Below are 21,317 nucleotides of genomic sequence, written 5' to 3'. Positions count from 1 at the left end.
TACTGTACTGTGTCTGCTGCTAATATAGACTGGATGATAATGAGATGTAGTATGTATAAAGAAGAAAGAAAAAAAACCACGGGTAGGTGGTATACAATTATGGATGGACTGCCGAGTGCCGACACAGAGGTAGCTACAGCCGTGGACTACCGTACTGTACTGTGTCTGCTGCTAATATAGACTGGATGATAATGAGATGTAGTATGTATAAAGAAGAAAAAAAAACCACGGGTAGGTGGTATACAATTATGGATGGACTGCCGAGTGCCGACACAGAGGTAGCTACAGCCATGGACTACCGTACTGTACTGTGTCTGCTGCTAATATAGACTGGATGATAATGAGATGTAGTATGTATAAAGAAGAAAGAAAAAAAAACCACGGGTAGGTGGTATACAATTATGGACGGACTGCCGAGTGCCGACACAGAGGTAGCTACAGCCGTGGACTACCGTACTGTACTGTGTCTGCTGCTAATATAGACTGGTTGATAATGAGATGTAGTATGTATAAAGAAGAAAGAAAAAAAAACCACGGGTAGGTGGTATACAATTATGGATGGACTGCCGAGTGCCGACACAGAGGTAGCTACAGCCGTGGACTACCGTACTGTACTGTGTCTGCTGCTAATATAGACTGGATGATAATGAGATGTAGTATGTATAAAGAAGGAAAAAAAACCACGGGTAGGTGGTATACAATTATGGATGGACTGCCGAGTGCCGACACAGAGGTAGCTACAGCCGTGGACTACCGTACTGTACTGTGTCTGCTGCTAATATAGACTGGATGATAATGAGATGTAGTATGTATAAAGAAGAAAGAAAAAAAAACCACGGGTAGGTGGTATACAATTATGGACGGACTGCCGAGTGCCGACACAGAGGTAGCTACAGCCGTGGACTACCGTACTGTACTGTGTCTGCTGCTAATATAGACTGGTTGATAATGAGATGTAGTATGTATAAAGAAGAAAGAAAAAAAAACCACGGGTAGGTGGTATACAATTATGGATGGACTGCCGAGTGCCGACACAGAGGTAGCTACAGCCGTGGACTACCGTACTGTACTGTGTCTGCTGCTAATATAGACTGGATGATAATGAGATGTAGTATGTATAAAGAAGAAAGAAAAAAAAAACACGGGTAGGTGGTATACAATTATGGACGAACTGCCGAGTGCCGACACAGAGGTAGCTACAGCCGTGGACTACCGTACTGTACTGTGTCTGCTGCTAATATAGACTGGTTGATAATGAGATGTAGTATGTATAAAGAAGAAAGAAAAAAAAACCACGGGTAGGTGGTATACAATTATGGACGGACTGCCGAGTGCCGACACAGAGGTAGCTACAGCCGTGGACTACCGTACTGTACTGTGTCTGCTGCTAATATAGACTGGTTGATAATGAGATGTAGTATGTATAAAGAAGAAAGAAAAAAAAACCACGGGTAGGTGGTATACAATTATGGATGGACTGCCGAGTGCCGACACAGAGGTAGCTACAGCCGTGGACTACCGTACTGTACTGTGTCTGCTGCTAATATAGACTGGATGATAATGAGATGTAGTATGTATAAAGAAGAAAGAAAAAAAAATCCACGGGTAGGTGGTATACAATTATGGATGGACTGCCGAGTGCCGACACAGAGGTAGCTACAGCCGTGAACTACCGTACTGTGTCTGCTGCGACTGGATGATAAATAATGATATAAAAAATATATATATATCACTACTGCAGCCGGACAGGTATATGTTATATAATGACGGACCTGCTGGACACTGTCTGTCAGCAGAATGAGTTTTTTATAGAATAAAAAAACACCACACAAGTCACACGACGAGTGTTTAACTTTTTCAGGCAATCACAATATAGTATACTATACTGGTGGTCAGTGTGGTCAGGTCACTGGTCAGTCACACTGGCAGTGGCACTCCTGCAGCAAAAGTGTGCACTGTTTAATTTTAATAATATGTACTCCTGGCTCCTGCTATAACCTATAACTGCTCCCCAGTCTCCCCCACAATTAAGCTGTGTGAGCACAGTCAGATATTATACATAGATGATGCAGCACACTGGGCTGAGCACAGATATGGTATGTGACTGAGTCACTGTGTATCGTTTTTTTCAGGCAGAGAACGGATTATATTAAATAAAACTGCACTGGTGGTCACTGGTCAGTGGTCAGTCACTAGTAAACTCTGCACTCTCTAGTACTCATAAGCTCCAGTAAATCAAGTGTCTCTGTCTCAATCTCACTCTCTCTCTTCTAATCTAAATGGAGAGGACGCCAGCCACGTCCTCTCCCTATCAATCTCAATGCACGTGTGAAAATGGCGGCGACGCGCGGCTCCTTATATAGAATCCGAGTCTCGCGATAGAATCCGAGCCTCGCGAGAATCCGACAGCGTCATGATGACGTTCGGGCGCACTCGGGTTAACCGAGCAAGGCGGGAAGATCCGAGTCGCTCGGATCCGTGTAAAAAAAGCTGAAGTTCGGGCGGGTTCGGATTCCGAGGAACCGAACCCGCTCATCTCTATTACCTACCAGTGTCCTGTGTAACCATTTCATGACCAGAGTGCTCGAGGAATCATATTAATTATCATTGCCATTATTTACCTTGAATGCTGTTTGTTTACACGGAGTCTGTTAATAAACTTTTATTTTGACTTTTACCTGGTTGTCATGGTCACACCTTCGGGTTTCATTTTAACACTTACATGTCCAGGGGTCTGATTAAACCTCCCCGGTTTAAGTTCCTATCAGCCCCTACAACTGAGGCTTTCTCCTGTCAGTCAAAATCCTCAGATGTGACACACACGTATTACTTGTTCCCATTCAAAATTACAGGACTTTACCCGGGCTTCACCCACTATGTGGAATGCCCTCCCACGCACAATAAGACTCGCCTCTAGTCTCCAAACCTTTAAACGTTCTCTGAAACGTTCTCTCACCTCTTCAGACTAGCCTATCAAATTCCAGACCCACCCACATAACCTTCATGCTTCCCTATATAATTAGATCCTCTATACAGTAAACATAACATCACATATCTTGTCTTTCTTTACTCTCACACCCTCCTGACCCTTGGCCAACATTGCTGGGTGATCATATCATGTAGCCCATTAAGAACCTAGCAATCTAGTGGACCGTTATGCAATAGGTAGCATCTATCCTTGTGTATCAATGCCTATTTCGCTAGAGATTGTAAGCTTGTGAGCAGGGCCTTCCTACCTCTATGTCTATGTATTTACCGAGTTTTGTTCTATTACTGCTGTTCTAATTGTAATGTGCAACAGAATATGATGCTCTATATAAGGTACTGATAAGAAATAAATCATTCTCCTTATATGTAAAGTGCAAATTGCACTCACTCTCTGTCTTGCCCACAGCCACAAACACCTCACCATCATCCTCCTCCCACTGTCATCCACAGGCTTCAGCCAAGACACGTTCTCTACATCCAACTTTACATCTCCTCAGCCCTCCTGCTCCCACACTCCTCTTCCAGAACAACACAAAACACTTAACATTGCAAAATCAACCAAAAAAAGCACACTAATGGGTAAAACCATGCTGCACTGCAGGGGAGGGGGCAGGTGTAACACATGCAGAGAGATGTAGATTTGGGTGGGGTGTGTTCAAACTGAAATCTAAATTGCAGTATAGAAATTAAGCAGCCAGTATTTACCCTGCACAGAAACAAAATAACCCACCCAAATCTAACTCTCTCTGCACATGTTACATCTGCCCCACCTGCAGTGCAGCATGGTTTTGCCCATTAGTGTGCATTTTTAGTTTGCTAACAACCCTGAATAACCCCCAATTTTTCTATATGTGTTTGCACTAGAAATATGTTTATTTGTCAATATATAAATTTAAAAAAAGCAAAATGTTTATAATGGTAATGTATTCTGTTCTAGGAGATAATCCCACATCACCAGCATTCCCATGACCAGCTCATGAGGATGATAAACCACTGTGATAATATTGATGTTCCGGCTCCTGATGAATAATGTATACATACCTAGGTTCTGCTGAATATAAACAAAGTTCCTGGACCAGTCATATAAAAGAGGGAAGACGTGAGAGTCAGCCAGTCTGTGTCACAGTAATACAAGATGGATTGCAGCTCACATAAATTCTACCCTCAAGATGGCTTTAATTCTAGGGAACATCTGGAAACATATTTTTCCGGTAAAGAAGAAATGGTCTTTACAGAGGATACAATTAAATTTCCAATGGAGACTTTACACCAAATTTTCAATGAGGGTATGTATACTATACTGACTGACAGTAGTTAGTGTTTGTGCATGTAGGTGTGCAGTTGTGTTAGGGCACTTAGAATATAAGCACTAATGGGAAGGGATCTATATACAAGACAAATATCTGCTCGGTGGAGCACTGCATAAAAAATTGGAGCTATATACATTATATTAATAGATAATTTTGAAACTAGGGTTATATGTTTTTATTTTTAGATGAATTTGTTAAAGATAAGAATTCATTTTTTTCAATTACTAAATGAAGTTGTCTTTGATGTACAAACATGTGACCATATCAAGGAGGTCTCTAGACTGCACACCCAAACTGTAATCAGAGGTGTTAACTTGCTGAGGCTTATAGTGCCACACTCAATGAGAAAAAAAGATGCAGGTGCACTATACAAACATTACTACTTATAATATATTTGACAATACATTTTGCAATAAATAGAGGTTTTTAGCATAATCGTGGCCAAGGTTATGGGCTTACCCACCACATCCGGGTAACCTCATCGGGTAAGTTCCTAATATTCTAAGGGTTAAAGTCTAGGATGTGGGACACCTCCAAACCAGCCCAGCCAATACATGGCCGCGGGGGCTTCTGGCTGTTGCCTGGCAATGTGCGCTGCACTTTTTGATGGCCCGGCTGTTCCTAAGCAGCTAGGAAGCTACCCCTGTGTACAAGCAGCCACACAGCTGCACTAGGGCCCTCATTACGAGTTGTTCGCTCGCAAGCTGCTTTTAGCAGCTTTGCACACGCTAAGCCGCCGCCTACTGGGAGTGAATCTTAGCTTCTTAAATTTGCGAACTAAAGATTCTCAAAATTGCGATTACACACCTCTTAGCAGTTTCTGAGTAGCTCCAGACTTACTCGGCATCTGCGATCAGTTCAGTGCTTGTCGTTCCTGGTTTGACGTCACAAACACACCCAGCGTTCGCCCAGACACTCCTTCGTTTCTCCAGCCACTCCTGCGTTTTTCCCAGAAACGGTAGCGTTTTTCCGCACACACCCATAAAACGGGCAGTTTCCGCCCAGAAACACCCACTTCCTGTCAATCACACTACGATCGCCTGAACGAAGAAAAAGCCATGAGTAAAATACCTAACTTCATAGCAAATTTACTTGGCGCAGTCGCAGTGCGAACATTGCGCATGCGCACTAAGCGGAAAATCGCTGCAATGCGAAGAAATTTACCGAGCGAACAACTCGGAATGAGGGCCCAGGTTTTGTAATAGAAGGCAGAGCTGGATGGAACTCTCTGATTGGCTCCTGTTTCTTCTATTAGTCTGCCAGTCCAGTATTTCAATGCCGGTGACAGTTTAATTATGCAACTCTGTATTGTATGCATCCTGGCTCAGCTCTGTGTCCTGAAACCCTGGTCCTGGCTTGGGTGAAATCTCCAGATTTTTCCTGTTAATTTCTGTCTGTGCCTTGTACTGTAACTGGAATTGGAAACTCAGTTATCCCTGCATAATATCCAGCCTCCGTCAGTTGGATCAAGTACTACAGTGTGTTATATTATTATTACTATTATTATTATTATTATTATATTATTATTATTATTATTATTATTATTATTATTCTTTTAAATATATGGCATCAGAAGGGATCCACATCACCCAATTATAGAGTACATAATTAAGTAAAACAGGAAAACAGCGACTTACAGTTGAAGACAATATAGGACAAGTACAGGGTACATAAACATAGCTGCATCAGCAGACGACACTGACATAAGTATCAGGGTGTCACAAATCTGCAGGATTTGGTGTTGTCGAAGATGGTTTAAGTAAGAGAAGGAAAAGTACATAAGGTACATGCCATCCCCTCTGGATATCCACCCAGCTCTTCTCCTCTTTCTACACTGTCTTTGTCCCCATGAAATGCTGCTGAGCTCTTTGTGGGCTTGGGAATTATCATGCAAGCCTGTTATCTAGCTACGGAGCATATGTTCCCCTGTCTCCACTATAATCATATGCTTATTCCTCCATAATGACGGACTACAGCATTACTGATCCTAGCTGCCCAGCTGGAGTGGCAGCAGTTGTGTCTGGCATGTATTTTTTTTGTATGGACCGTTGGATTTTGTGTCTTCTGTAATCTCTCTCTGACTCTCTCTATCTCCTCTCCCCCTCTCTCGGTCCTTCCTCCCTCTCTTCCATGTATTCTCTTTCTGCCTCAGTCTCTCTCTCTCTCTCTGCTTCTTTACTCTACGCTCTCTCTCTCTCTCTCTCTCTCTGTACTTTCTCTCTCTTCTCTGCCCTTCTCTCTCTCTGCTAATCTTGCTCTCTCTCTCTTATTAAATGTCTACCGCCAGCTCCCATCTCGCTACTTGTACCTGTCCACTGTCTCTCTCTCTCCTTTTGTTGTTGACCCCTCAGGGATGCCAGAAAGGTGGAGAAACACAGTAGTCCAGTTTGGAGATGACCAGTGAGTGGAAAAGAGAATTAGCAGCATCCTAGGTTAGAAAGGGTCTCATCCTGCAAATATTTTTGAGATGAACATGGCAGGTTTGTGAGAGGTGCGGAATGTATGGTTTGACTGAGAATGAGAAGTAAAGAATTACTCCAAGACAGCGTACTTGGGGACTAGAGAAGATATTAGTGCCATCAATAGATAATGAGATTGTAGGAGGTGAGGTTATGCGGGAGGATTGGAAGATGATCAGCTCAGTCATAGGCATGTTAAGTTTAAGAAAGCATTGGGACATCCAAGAAGAGAAAGCAGAGAGACAGTTGGAGATACGAGCAAGGAGAGTGGTGGAAAGGTCACAGGAGGAAACAGATTTCAGTAGAGTATAATCAGCATAGAGATATTAGAAGTCCAAAAAGCTATTGAGTTTACCTAAAGAAGAGGTATAGAGAGAGAAAAAGAGAGAGCCAAGAACAGTACCTTGGGGGACACCAACAGTTAGTGGAAGTAGGCAGGGCAGTATTTTCATATGGGCTCAATGAGCAGTTCCCCAAGGGCCCTAGGAGTATATGGAACTTAGGCTGATAGCTCCTTTTTCCAGTGGTACCAGATTTTCAAAATGGGCCCTGGGGAACCGGAGATATCTGACTCCAAAAGCGGTGGTCCCCATCTGAGCCTGTTTATTACGCTTCCCAGAAAGATGTCTTGGGTTCTGCCTGAGTTTTTTTTAGGTAACTTCCAAAAGCTGGAACTCTCCCCTTTGGGTGGACAGTGGCAGCTTCTCTTTAATATGCCCAGAACCAGAGATATCAGCCTTGCAGCAGTTGGTCCCTGCTCCAGCTCCACACGCCTGGTATGCAGTTTTATATTTTCATTGTGGATTGCTCTGGCTCCTGCACTCTGATCCCCAGTACCTCTAAAAGGTGAGACTCTCTAGTTTTTAATCTCATTGAAAGCCAAGAAATCTATTTCCAGGAACTAGAAAAATCTTAAGTCAAGCAAGCTGCCCTCCCATCGGAAAATTATGAATCTTAAGTCCACTCCACTATCCATCCCTCCCCTGCATATTAAACACCTCCTAAGTCATGTACCGGGGCCCCTTTATTCAGCCCACTGCCCTCTTCTACAGTTTAGTGTTCTCGCTCCTGCTCCATCTCACACCATCTGTGCTGTGAAGGACATCAAAGCTGCCACTAATAGCACCCCCACCCCTACCACTGGAGAATGAGTAGGGACCCCAGAGCATTGCTTTGCCCAGGGGCCTACACACTGCTGTTAAGATGGCCCTGGAAGTGGGGAAAGATGGAGTCATGAGAGGAGACAGAGGAGGAATGGTCTGGGGGGTAGGAGGACAGCCAGGAGAGGGCAGTAGCACACAGACCAAGGAAGTAAAGGATTTGCAGAAGCAGAATGTGGTCCAGAGTGTCAAAAGCAGCAAATAGGTAAAAAATCAAATAAAATAGTAGTGGCCCTCAGATTTGGCAGCATGGAGGTCTTTGCAGACTTTTGTTAGAGCAGTTTCAATGGACTGGAGAAGATGGAATGGGTCAAGCAGTGAGTGGGAGAAAATAAAGATAGTAAGGTGGTTACAGGCAAAAGGTTTAAGGAGATTAGAGGCAAAAGGGTGGACAGAGATAGGTCGGCAGTTGGAGAGGATATTTTGATCAAGAGATTTTTTTTAAGAATAGGGGAGATGAGAGCATGTTTGAATGCAGAGAGGACAGTGCCTGATAACAGGGATAGATTGAGAAATTGGGCAAGATGGAAACAGTCAGAAAGAGAGAGGCAGCAGAGGAGGTGAGAGGGTATAGGGTCAAGTGGGGAGGTGGTAGTGGGGAGGGGGAATGGATGAGGCTCATGACTTCCACACCAGATACATAAGATAAAGATGTCAGAGTTGGAAAGATGGATGGGAAGGGGTGGTAAGGGAAAGGAGGTGGCTGGTTGCTTATGGTCCAGTGAGATGTCATGTCCTGATATGGAGTAAATTTTGGATTTGAAGTACAGATGGAGCTGCGCTCATCTGAGGTGGCTCCATTGCAAACAAGCACTCCCGGCGTGACTAGGCGATCCGTCCGTCTAGTCACGCTGGGAGTGCACAGAGACGCTCCCATTCAGAGCGTATCTGTCCAGGCACGCAGATGGAGATGCTCTCTATTCAAGTGAATGGGGCATGTCTCGATCACGGGCGCGCACGCCCAAGTGGACAGAGATGCTCTTGGTGGTAGGCGCACCCGGGCAGGTGCGCCTAGTCACAGACGGAGCCATGACTAGCGTGGCTCCATCTGTAAGTGGAAAAGTCAAGAACAGATAGAAAGGAGGGAAGACAAGGTGGGAAGGGGAAGAATTTGACAGTGGAAAAGTGGCACTGGAGGGTTGGAAGACTGGGAGGAGATGAATTTCTAGAAGTATGACTGTTTATTATTATTATTATTATTATCCTTTATTTATATGGCGCCACAAGGGTTCCGCAGCGCCCAATTACAGAGTACATACAGTATACGCGTAATCAAAACAGGAAGACAGTGACTTACAGTTGAAGACAATATAGGTCAAGTACAGGGTAACTAAGCAAAACTACACCAGTAAATGACAGAGATAAGTTCCAAGGTGGCCACAAAACGGGATTTGGGCAGTTGAGGATTATTAAAGTAAGAAAAGGATAAGCACATGAGGGAAGAGGACCCTGCTCGTGAGAGCTTACATTCTAAAGGGGAGGGGTAGACAGACAGGGGTGACACGAGGGAACGGGCAGCACTGAAGCATGAAACCATAAGTTAGAAATTGAGGAAGTCTGCCTCAGAGCATGATTTCCTACACTGTCGCTTGGCAGTACGTGAGCATTTTTGCAGATATCTGGGGCATTTGGAATGCCAGGGTTGAGGTGATGATCTGCAAGGATGAATAGTGGTCAGTGGAGTGACAGAGCCAAGAGCAGAAGTAAGGGATGCATTTTATATAGGGTAGAGGCTTGTTCAGGGCATAACAGAGAGAGAGAGAGAAAATAGGAGAAAAAGAGAAAGAATTGAGTCAAACAGGGAGGATAAAGAGGTGGTGTTGATAGTCCAAATGTTATGCCTCGTAATGGTGCTTTAGGAGATAGAGAAAGAGAACCAGAGAGGGTAACTTAAGAGAGAGAAGCTAGCATTTAGAAAGGAGAAATGGGGAGTTGGAAAATCAGATATCACAATGGTAGGTAAGACCAGGTCAAGTGGGTTCCCATTCACATGGGCGTGTGAGGCGGTCCACTGGGAGAGACCAAGTGAAAACATGAGATTCAGGAGTTTATAGGCAGGGGATTTTGTGGGATAGCGATAGAGATGTTAAAATCACTTAAGATAAGATGTTGAGGAAATTGGAAGGGATGCCTGGGACGCAGTAAATAACAGCAACTAAAAATATTAGCAGGTTGGAAGAGGTGTATAACATGGACCTCAAATGTAGAGAATGTAAGGAATGGTTCTGGGGTTATAAGTTGGTAGGAGAATCTAGAAGGAAAAAGAACCCCAACACAACCACCATGGTGACCTCTGAGTCGGGGGGGGGGGGGTGATGGAAATGTGAGGACCCCATTAGAGAGAGCAGCAAGAGAAGTAGTCTCAGAGGGGGTTATCCAAGTCTCAGTGATAGCTATAAGATGTTGGGAGTTGGAAATGAAAAGGTCATGAGTGGGGACCAGTTTGTTACAACAGATTTGGCATCCCAGGGGCAGAGGCGTATTTATGGCAGGGCGAGCAGGGCACTTGCCCTGGGCGCCATAACAGGTCCGACAGAGGGGGGCGCAGCCGGCCAATGGCTGTGTTCCCTGGGCAGTGTCTGCGCTGGACTCTCTCACTACTCCGCCTCTACCTCCGAGTTGTACTGCCCAGGGTGGTGTGGGACTGGGTAGCCACGCCCGCAATGCATTTTGCCGGGCCAATAGGTATATGCAAGGGCGGGGATGGGGAAGTATCTACCAGAGCCAGCATTAGTGGATGGGCGGGATGTCCGGACGACGGAGGTTTCTTGTGTGTGTGTTTGCGCTGCCGCTGGCCCCGGCAGAAGAAGGGGGGGGGGGGCGGCGGCCATGCTCCTGCGGGTGTGACTGACACCAGAGTGAGTGGCAGCGGTGTCCGCGGGCCGGGTATATTTGCTGATTCAGGCGTGCAGCAGCCGCCGGATCACACCACCCGGCACACGCTCCTTTCCTCGAGTCTTGACACCACCTCCTCACTCACTGCTGCGGAAGTATGCTGCCGCGGGTCCTAACTCCCGCTCCTCCTCCACGGCATCCATTAATGCAGGCTGCAATGACAGGTTGAATAGAGCAAGGAGCGGAATTCCTTAATGAGATGGTGGTTATTATTACATTGTCCATGCTCTGTCTCTCCCTGCTGTCTCTCTCTGACTCCGCTCTCTCGCTCTCTCTCTCTCTCTCTCTCTCTCTCCTGTTGTCTGCCACTTTATATCCCTGCTGTGTCTCTCTGTCCCTGATGTCTCTCTCTGTCCCTGATCTCTCTCTGTCCCTGATGCCCCTCTCTCTTTGTCCCTGTTGTCTCTCTCAGTCCCCGCTGCTTCTCTCTCTGTCCCTGTTGTCTCTCTCAGTCCCCGCTGCTTCTCTCTCTGTCCCTGATGTCTCACTCTGTCCCCGCTGCCTCTCTCTGTCCCTGATGTCTCACTCTGTCCCCACTGCCTCTCTCTGTCCCTGATGTCTCTCTCTGTCCCCGCTTCCTCTCTCTCTCTCTCTCTAATGTCTCTCTCTGTCCCCGCTTCCTCCCTCTCTCTCTGTCTCTAATGTCTCACTCTGTCCCCGCTGCCTCTCTCTCTCTGTCCCTGATGTCTCTCTCTGACCCTGATGTCTCACTCTGTCCCCGCTGCCTCTCTCTCTGTCCCTGATATCTCACTCTGTTCCCGCTGTCTCTCTCTCTGTCCCCGCTGCCTGTCTCTCTCTGTCCCCGCTGCCTGTCTCTCTCTGTCCCTGATGTCTCACTCTGTCCCCGCTGCCTCTCTATGTCCCTGATGTCTTTCTCTGTCCCCGCTGCCTCTCTATCTCTGTCCCTAATGTCTCTCTCTGTCCCCGCTGCCTGTCTCTCTTTGTCCTTGATGTCTCTCTCTGTCCCCGCTGCCTGTCTCTCTCTGTCCTTGATGTCTCTCTCTGTCCCCGCTGCCTCTCTCTGTCCCCGCTGCCTGTCTCTCTCTGTCCCCGCTGCCTGTCTCTCTCTGTCCCTGCTGCCTGTTTCTCTCTGTCCCTGATGTCTCTCTCTGTCCCCGCTGCCTCTCTCTGTCCCTGATGTCTTTCTCTGTCCCCGCTGCCTGTCTCTCTCTGTCCTTGATGTCTCTCTCTGTCCCCGCTGCCTCTCTCTCTGTCCCTGATGTCTCACTCTGTTCCCGCTGCCTCTCTCTGTCCCTGATGTCTCTCTCTGTCCCCGCTGTCTCTCTCTGTCCCCGCTGCCTGTCTCTCTCTGTCCCCGCTGCCTGTCTCTCTCTGTCCCTGATGTCTCACTCTGTCCCCGCTGCCTCTCTCTGTCCCTGATGTCTTTCTCTGTCCCCGCTGCCTGTCTCTCTCTGTCCTTGATGTCTCTCTCTGTCCCCACTGCCTCTCTCTCTGTCCCCGCTGCCTGTCTCTCTCTGTCCCTGATGTCTCACTCTGTCCCTGATGTCTCACTCTGTCCCTGATGTCTCACTCTGTCCTTGATGTCTCTCTCTCTGTCCTTGATGTCTCTCTCTGTCCTTGATGTCTCTCTCTGTCCCCGCTGCCTCTCGCTCTGTCGCTGATGTCTCTCTCTGTCCCTGATGTGTCTCTCTGTCCCTGATGTCTCTCTCTCTGTTCCTGATGTCTCACTCTGTCCCCGCTGCCTCTCTCTGTCCTTGATGTCTCTCTGTCCTGACTGCCTGTCTCTCTATGTCCTTGATGTCTCTCTGTCCCTGCTGCCTCTCTCTCTGTCCCTGATGTCTCTCTCTGTCCCCGCTGCCTCTCTCTGTCCCTGATGTCTTTCTCTGTCCCCGCTGCCTCTCTCTCTGTTCCTGATGTCTCACTCTGTCCCTGCTGCCTCTCTCTGTCCCTTATGTCTCTCTCTGTCCCCGCTGCCTGTCTCTCTCTGTCCCTGATGTGTTTCTCTGTCCCCGCTGCCTGTCTCTCTCTGTCCCTGATGTCTCTCTCTGTCTATGCTGACTCTCTCTCTCTGTCCCTGATGTCTCAATCTTTCCCCGCTGCCTCTCTCTGTCCCTTATGTCTCTCTCTGTCCCCGCTGCTTGTCTCTCTCTGTCCCTGATGTCTTTCTCTGTCCCCGTTGCCTCTCTTTCCCTTATGTCTCTCTCTGTCCCCGCTGCCTGTCTCTCTCTGTCCCTGATGTCTCACTCTGTACCTGCTGCCTCTCTCTGTCCCTTATGTCTCTCTCTCTGTCCCCGCTGCCTGTCTCTCTCTGTCCCTGATGTCTTTCTCTGTCCCCGCTGCCTCTCTCTCTGTCCCTGATGTCTCTCTCTGTCCCCGCTGCCTCCCTCTCTCTGTCCCTGATGTGTCTCTCTCTGTCCCCGCTGCCTCTCTCTTCCTGCCCCTGATGTGTCTCTCTGTCCCTGCTGCCTATCTCTCTATTCCTGCTGCCTCTCTCTCTGTCCCTGATGTCTCTCTCTGTCCCCACTGCCTCTCTCTCTGTCCCTGATGTCTCTCTCTGTCCCCACTGCCTCTCTCTCTGTCCCTGATGTCTCACTCTGTTCCCGCTGCCTCTCTCTGTCCCTGATGTCTCTCTCTGTCCCCGCTGCCTGTCTCTCTCTGTCCCCACTGCCTCTCTCTCTGTCCCTGATGTTTCTCTCTGTCCCCACTGCCTCTCTCTCTGTCCCAACTAGAGGCATAACTAGGGCGTCATGGCAGGTCCAGTAGAGGGGGCCGCCGCCGGTCAGGGACTGTGCACCGGACTACCCATCGCCTATCCACCATGTTCACCCAGTCAGGGCTCTGCCTCCCCTGTCTTCTAAAAAATGAAATCCGCCCCTTCTGATGACGTCACCCGCGTGCACTCCACTGTGTCAGGGGAAGAAGAACCTCGCTGGAGCTGCGGACCCATGCCATAGAACGGAGGTCACCACACAGTTAGAGGGACTGCTGACAGCTGCCTGTCCCTGGCATAGGAGAGAGATCCAGTCACAGAAGCCTCAGATTTCAGGTGAGTATATTTTTTAATCTGTCTTTATTTTAATGATTTTTTCTTTGCTCTTACTCTCCCCACCCATATCCTCTGCTCTGTTCCTGGTCACCCCACAGCCTGTCACCCCACTCCCACTGACCCCACTCACAGCCTGTCACCCCAGCCCCGCTGCGCTCTCCTCCCCTCACATAGAAGACAGCACAGGCACTGTGGGGCAATGTGTATCTGGCACTGTGGGGCACTGTGTATCTGGCACTGTGGGGCACTGTGTATCTGGCACTGTGGGGCACTGTGTATCTGGCACTGTGGGGCATTGTGTATCTGGCACTGTGGGGCACTGTGTATCTGGCACTGTGTATCTGGCACTGTGGGACACTGTGTATCTGGCACTGTGTATCTGGCACTGTGGGGCACTGTGTATCTGACACTGTGGGGCACTGTGTATCTGGCACTGTGGGGCACTGTGTATCTGGCACTGTGGGGGCACTGTGTATCTGGCACTGTGTATCTGGCACTGTGGGACACTGTGTATCTGGCACTGTGGGGCACTGTGTATCTGGCACTGTGTATCTGGCACTGTGGGGCACTGTGTATCTGGCACTGTGTATCTGGCACTGTGGGGCACTGTGTACCTGGCACTGTGGGGCACTGTGTATCTGGCACTGTGGGGCAATATGTATCTGGCACTGTGGGGCATTGTGTATCTGGCACTGTGGGGCAATTGTGTATCTGGCACTGTGTGTACTGTGTAAAAAGGGGACTCTGCCTGCGTACTGTGTAAAAAGAAGACTGCCTGCGTACTGTGTAAAAAGGGGACTGCCTGCGTACTGTGTAAAAAGGGGACTCTGCCTGCGTACTGTGTAAAAAGGGAACTCTGCCTGCATACTGTGTAAAAAGGGCACTCTACTGCCATAATGTGCAAAAATTGAATGAAGGTGTGCTGAGAGACGACACAAGGGGTAGGTGATAGTGTGACTAGAGGCGACACGGGGTAGGTAATAGTAATGTTGGCACGCCCCATTTTCAGTGGCCAAGCACCTTCTGGTATGTGGCCACGCCCCTTCTGGTGTGTGACCACGCCCATTTTCATAGTTAAATTTGCTTTTTTTTGGGGGGGGGGCGCCACTCTTCATCTTGCCCTGGGCTCCGAAAACCCTAGTTACGCCTCTGCCCAGGGGGAATAGGAGAGGGGATAGGAATTTGTGGGAGAGATGTGAATAAATTCATTTGAAATGCAGGGATATAGATGGTGTAGTGGTGGTGCTTGGTCCTGGAGTACTGTAGGAAGGTAAACTGCAAGAGTCAGACAGGGAGGGAGAATAGTGTGATACTGATGAAGAGGTAACGTGACAGGGAGAGGAGGGAGACTTTTATGTAACACCGGAGTCATGCCAAATAGGTTCTGTTAAAGCATAGAGAACACCATTTATATGCCAAGCTGGAGAAATGTGAATTCAAAGTCAAGGAGGTGTCCTAACTAAGTTACAGCATTACCCCAAAAGGGTTCTTGGTGGACCCTGGGAAACTCCAGTCCATCATTAACTAGGTAAGGCTTATGCCCCATACACACGGGACGACTTGTGCCTGCGTGCTAAGTGATCTAGTTAGCACCGATCGCTAAGCACACATCACTATACACACAGCGATGTGTGCTGATCGATCTGTGCTAACCAGTGTTTTCTTTATGCATGCTAGGTGATCTGACTAGATTTATACTGCATGCATGCATGAATGATCTGAGCCGGCGATAGCGATGCACGGGGCCATGCATCGCTATCGCTATGGGACATACTATACACACGGAGCGATTTGTGCTTCATTTCTAAGCAACCTGGTCAGAAAATAGGCAAAAATCGCTCAGTGTGCAGCCTCCACTAGTAACCTAAAAGCCGTCCAAAGGATTTTGGGCTTTGTAAATTATTATAGACAATTTATTATCTCATTTTCTGCATTAGTAGCTCCAATTACTGCTTTGACCAAGAAAGGTACTGACCCATTCAACTGGTCCCCTCAAGCTATCCAAGCCTTTGAAACAAGTTTTCATCTCAGCTATAGTTCTCCAGCATCCAAACCTAGAACTATCCTTTGTCATGGAGGTGGATGCCTCAGAAGTAAGAGTTGGAGCAATCCCGCCTCAGAGGGTCTCCAAGTATAATCAGTTACACCCCTGGGCCTTCTGGGAAATTTTCAGCTACAGAAGTAACATACTATGTTGAGTATCATAAATTTATAGCAATCAAATGGGCCTTTGAGGACTGGGGACCTTGGTTAGAGTCAAGCACAGTGTCGGGAAGCAGAGCTGCTCGGTCTGCCCCTGTCAATATGAGCCATGCAGCCCAGCCGAGTGCTCAGCCAACACTGTTCCCTCTGCCAGGGCTACCATCAGAAATTGTGGGGCCCGGGACTGACAAAATAGACAGGGCCCCTCCCTTATAAAAAAAGAGATACTACCACACTGCTCCACCCCCATGTGATGTCATACATTGTGACATTACATATAGGTGGGGTGTTGCGGACCAGCAGGAATGGTTTACAGAGAGCTGATGTGCATATAAGACTTGTTTTAAGAAGTCCTCCATGCACATCAGCCTGCTGTTGATTCACAGACTGGTGCAGCTCTACAGGTATTGGCGGTAGGAGCCATGGGTGGGTCCCCCTCTCTGTAAGGGCCCAGGACACCAGTCCCCACAGCCCGCCCTGATTGCTGCCCTGCCCTCTGCCAACCACCTTTTTGGCATTTGCCAGAAGTGCTAGATGGACAGTCTATCCCTGTGCTACTGTGAGTTGCCACCTTTATCCCATTGTTCCTGTGTGCAGCACATCACTGATTTATGAACCTTGCGCTACTGAGTTACACTACCTGCTAAATCCCAGTGTTTCCTGTATGCTGCACTGAACTGATTCATGGACTATGCTACAGTGATCTATCTATTATACTCCAGCGTCTACCTGTGTGTTTGCCTGCATAGTCCTAGTGCTTGTATCAACTGCAAGAATCCTCCATACTCAAAGTGCCTGCGTTAACTGCTTAGAACCTGCTTCACGATGCACTAACTTGTGTGTGTTCAATAACGCCTTCAGTTCACTTATCTCTGTTGTTCTTGAATGTTTCCCGCATTACACACACAGGAATTTTCTCATGAACCAAAGCTATTATCTTCCCAAACTGACAAGTGCCACAGTCATCGACAAAAAGAAAAGACACTTTATAAAAATGGCATACCTACAGATGGGGTGTATTCATGATCCAGACGGTCAGCATACTAACACTGGGATCCCGGCCGCTAGAATGCCGGCCGAGGGATGTTCCCACTCGTGGGTGTCCAAGACACCCATAGGGTGGGAATAGAACCTGTGGTGACCGCAGCAAGCCACTGAGACTGCAGCATGGCGAGCACAATGAGCCCACAAGGGGCTGCGTTGAAGTTCGCCACTCTGCCGGCATTCTGGTGGACGGGATCCCGGCATCGGTATGCTGAATGCCAGGATACCAGACCCAACCCCTACAGATGTGTCCTCCTTCATGCTACACTCAACGCATATGCATACTCATCATGTGCAAGTTTAGCCACGCTGCGATGCATATAGTCACCCAGCGATTATAGAATGCTGTGTCTATGGGATGCAGGTGTGACCGTATGCATGCATCTGTTGGTGGGCAATCTTGCCGCATCTGCATTACCACAATGCATACGCATTACAGATAGGCCCAACACGGACACAACTTACTGACTATGACATACGAGATCTAGACTTTCACCAATGAATGGGACATCTCACATGATACCAGTACACGGGTGTCACCCTCGGAAAGGGTGACAACAAAGCACCCACTCTTCTGCAGTGACAGGAGCCGGGTGCTGCAGTGTGACATACTCATGCAGTACTCGGCTCCTGTCACTACACACAGACCAAACCCCGAGGAAGCCAGCATCTCTTTAAATGCTGAACATTCCCCCAGAATGACAGAACAGAGATCCCTGCAAGGCCAGGCCCCTTTTTTATTAGGTCACACCCCCTTTTGGATGGCTTTGTCTCTGGCACGGAGGAGTAAGGCTGAGTGCACACCGGGTGTCACCACACCCAGTGACACCTATGTTCTGATGTGTTGATGGTGCTTCTGAATTTGAGAAACAATTTGTGAGATATATAACACCCATAGTATGTTAGAAGTTCAGCTGGTGTGGGATGCTGCGTTTGATGAGTCACTCAAGTTGCTTCTTCTGGACTTCGCACACGCCCACAGCAGAGAGGCAGGTGATCTCCAAAACTCAACTCAGTAAATAACACAATAGATAAAAGTCACAATCACTTTATTGAACAGGAAGTCTTTAGCAGAAGGGGTTGTCTTTGGAATCTTTACCTTAATGTTCCTATAATAACACTAACAGATGACTTAACGCACACACACATATATATATATATATATATTAAGTAACAATTACTATGCAATCTTATTTAGAAAAGTGTGCCAGACCATTTTTGCTGGCTTTTGGTTTTGGTTTTAATTCATCATCTGGTTTTGGTTTTGTATTTTTTTTTCCAATCAGGGGAGTCAGATGTTTTGTGGTTGGGGGGAATGAAGAAAATAAATTTTGTCGCTCCCACCGATTATCTCTCCCCCCCCCCCCCTGCAGGAAGCACTTACCACAGGATCCCCACGGAGACTCCTACTTCAGAGAGAGTTTTCTGTGCTGCTGCAGCGTGCTGTCCCCTGTCCTGTCCTGGTCGGCTTTTCACTGAGGCATTACTGGGAGGAGGCGTGGCCATGCTGAGCCTGCTGGGACATCCCCGCCTCCTCCCAGTAATGCATCAGTGAAGAGCTGATGAGATGGCTCTCTCAGCCAATCAGTGATCATTGAATTTAGTAGGACATTGTAGTCTGGTGCCCGAGGCAGAACCCGCGAGAACCAACAGCGGGATCATAAGGTTTTGCCTGGGTTAGGGATCCAGGGCAGAGCGGGAGATCTGAGCTAAGGCTCAGATTAGCTCGGATCCCAGAAGTTTGGGTGGGTTCAGCTTCCTTAGAAACTGAACCGCTCATCTTAATCCTATTACCTATACTTATCTACTAACTTTATCTTTTACCACTGTTAAACCACAAAATCATGTCAATATCGCACATACAGTGTAAATATCAATCTTCCACCAAGAATAATGTTAGGAAACAAGCTATAACTCTTTACATCAACATGCATACAACTGTAATTTATTAATCAACTATACACCACTCCCAGGCTAGTCCTGGTAGTTCTGCCTGGCCAGGTCTTTCAATGATGCACTAGAAAACACAGGTAGGTTAAATGTTTTGGTACTGTAACTTGCCAAAAAAATCCCTCTGTGTTTTCCTGGTAGGCTGTATTTTGTTGTTTATCAACTTTAGGAGAGAGAATTGACAGCATAGGAAAGGAATAAGTTAAACATCTTTGGAAAAGGGGAGGGTTAGTATATATATATAGGGAAGATTAGCCATTTTGTATCTCTCTTGTTGGTGAAATTGCCTTTGAGTGGGTGAGTGCTGCATAGCAGGCTTCCCAACTTTTACTGTGCTTTCCCCTGGGGCTCATTGAATTTTTCTTAAAACTCTCCCCTGCATTCCTCCTCTGCCCTTCAACATGACTGTCCGCCCTCGCCGTTCCGCCGGGATCCCAGCTCGTTACCGCGCGTCTGGCGGTGGGGCTGGGCCCGCGGAAGGGGTGGCTGGCCTGGGGGACGGGGCCACGTCCCCCGGGGCCTCCACGGGCTCGGGCAGGGCCGCGGTGTGGCGGTCCAGGTCAGCTTTGTCGCTGGGGTCCAGGCAGGACTTGAGCAGCGGGGTAGGCCAGCGGTGCGTCCCGGCCACCCGGAGGCGGAAGGGCGGCTGCCCTCACCTCCGAGCGCGGCGAGTGATCAGTGGGAGTTGGGCAACCGAAGGCGCGCGCATGCGCGCCGCGGTGGGCGCCCGTCCGTGGAGCCGCACTATGCTCCTATTCAGCTACTTCTGATGAGGCAGCGTGGAGGGGCCAGAGGGGAGTCGGCTGCCAGCCGCGCGAGGTCTGTCACTGGGCCTCGCGCGGCGGATCTGCAGGAGGATGCGGCCGGGAGTTCACGGGCGGGAAGCGGTGGGTCGCGCGCACCCACGCTCGCTTCTGGCGTCACCGTTCGCGCGGGTGCGCGCAGTGGCGTCGTTAGCCTCCCTGTCTCCCCAGCTCGCTCCCCTGCAGCCGGAGTCCGGCGGGGGGTGGGGGGGGGGAGAGGCAGGGCTCAGAGGGGTGATATCAGGGCTCTGCATACAGGGAGGAACGGCCAGGGGGAACACGGGGGTTAGCGGCACTAGGAGTCGGGGCGCGTGCACGAGGTGCGCAGGTGCCCGTACTCACGACAGGTGGCGCCGTTCGCGCACGTGCGCGCGCAGCGGCGCCGCACGTCTCTCTGTCTCCCCAACTTGCTCCCCTGGAACCGGATTCCAGCAGCTTGCGGGGGGAGGAGGGGGGGCAGGGAAGGGGTTGGTGGCCGCAGGGCTGCTGCGGGCGCTAACCGGCCTCGCCGCCGCTCCCTCCCATCTTGTGAGGGGTGGACCTAGCTGGAAGGAAAGTACAGCCCTTTGGAAAAGGGGAGGGTTAGTATATATAGGGAAGATTAGCCATTTTGTATCTCTCTTGTTGGTGAAATTGCCTTTGAGTGGGTGAGTGCTGCATAGCAGGCTTCCCAACTTTTACTGTGCTTTCCCCTGGGGCTCATTGAATTTTTCTTAAAACTCTCCCCTGCATTCCTCCTCTGCCCTTCAACATGACTGCCCGCAGCGGCGCCGCACATCTCTCTGTCTCCTCAACTCGCTCCCCTGGAACCGGATTCCAGCGGCTTGCGGGGGGAGGAGGGGGGGCAGGGAAGGGGTTGGTGGCCGCAGGGCTGCTGCGGGCGCTAACCGGCCTTGCCGCCGCTCCCTCCCAGCGGGCGGAGATGGCTCCGGTCTGCAGGGGGTGGGGGCGAGTGTATGCTCGGAGAGCGAGGGCAGCGCTGGCGCCGACGGCCAGTCCCTCGGTAGAGGCGGAGTTTGGTGGGGGACTGGTTCGCAGTGGGTCAGGGGCGCCCCCTTTTCCCCGCCAAGGCGGACGGGTCGGCAGACGTCGGGTTTCCGGATGACGCCCGTCGGGCATCATGCGGGTAGGCGCGAGCGGGCCCCGGCTGGGGGTACAGAGAGATCCGGCGCCACAGTTTGGGGCGGTCAGGGCCCCTCCGGAGCACTGGCGTCAACTCTGGCCACGGTGGTGGTGGCGTTAGGGCCGCTGGCTGCGCCTGCATCACCGGGGGTAGCGGCAAGCTCTGACGCGGCCGTGATGGAAGGCGGGTCCGGAAGGCGGTCAGCTTCAGCGGCGCAGCAAATTGCCCGCGCCTGCAGGGAGCTCGGGGAGGCCGCCGTGGACCTGGATCATTGTCCGGGACAGGACGGGCAGGGACGCGCTGCGGGGACAACCCCCTCACGAGTTGCTCGGCATGCGCCGCGGTTGCTTCCTGGGTCTTTTGCCCCTTTCTCGCC

General features: G+C 49.4%; 1 protein-coding gene across 1 annotated transcript in view; it reads left to right on the top strand.

Annotated features, from left to right (window-relative positions):
• Window positions 1–4,117: 4,117 nt before the first annotated feature.
• Window positions 4,118–21,317, top strand: part of LOC134965625 (indolethylamine N-methyltransferase-like) — a 50,463-nt gene continuing 33,263 nt past the window's right edge. The window contains exon 1 of the mRNA XM_063941967.1: window positions 4,118–4,274. Within this exon, the coding sequence (XP_063798037.1) occupies window positions 4,124–4,274 (151 nt within the window). The 5' untranslated portion in view covers window positions 4,118–4,123. The remainder of the gene's footprint in view (window positions 4,275–21,317) is intronic.

This window comes from Pseudophryne corroboree, chromosome 10, assembly GCF_028390025.1.
Source record: "Pseudophryne corroboree isolate aPseCor3 chromosome 10, aPseCor3.hap2, whole genome shotgun sequence".
Lineage (NCBI taxonomy): Eukaryota > Metazoa > Chordata > Amphibia > Anura > Myobatrachidae > Pseudophryne > Pseudophryne corroboree.
This window is presented reverse-complemented; position numbering and strand designations above follow the sequence as displayed.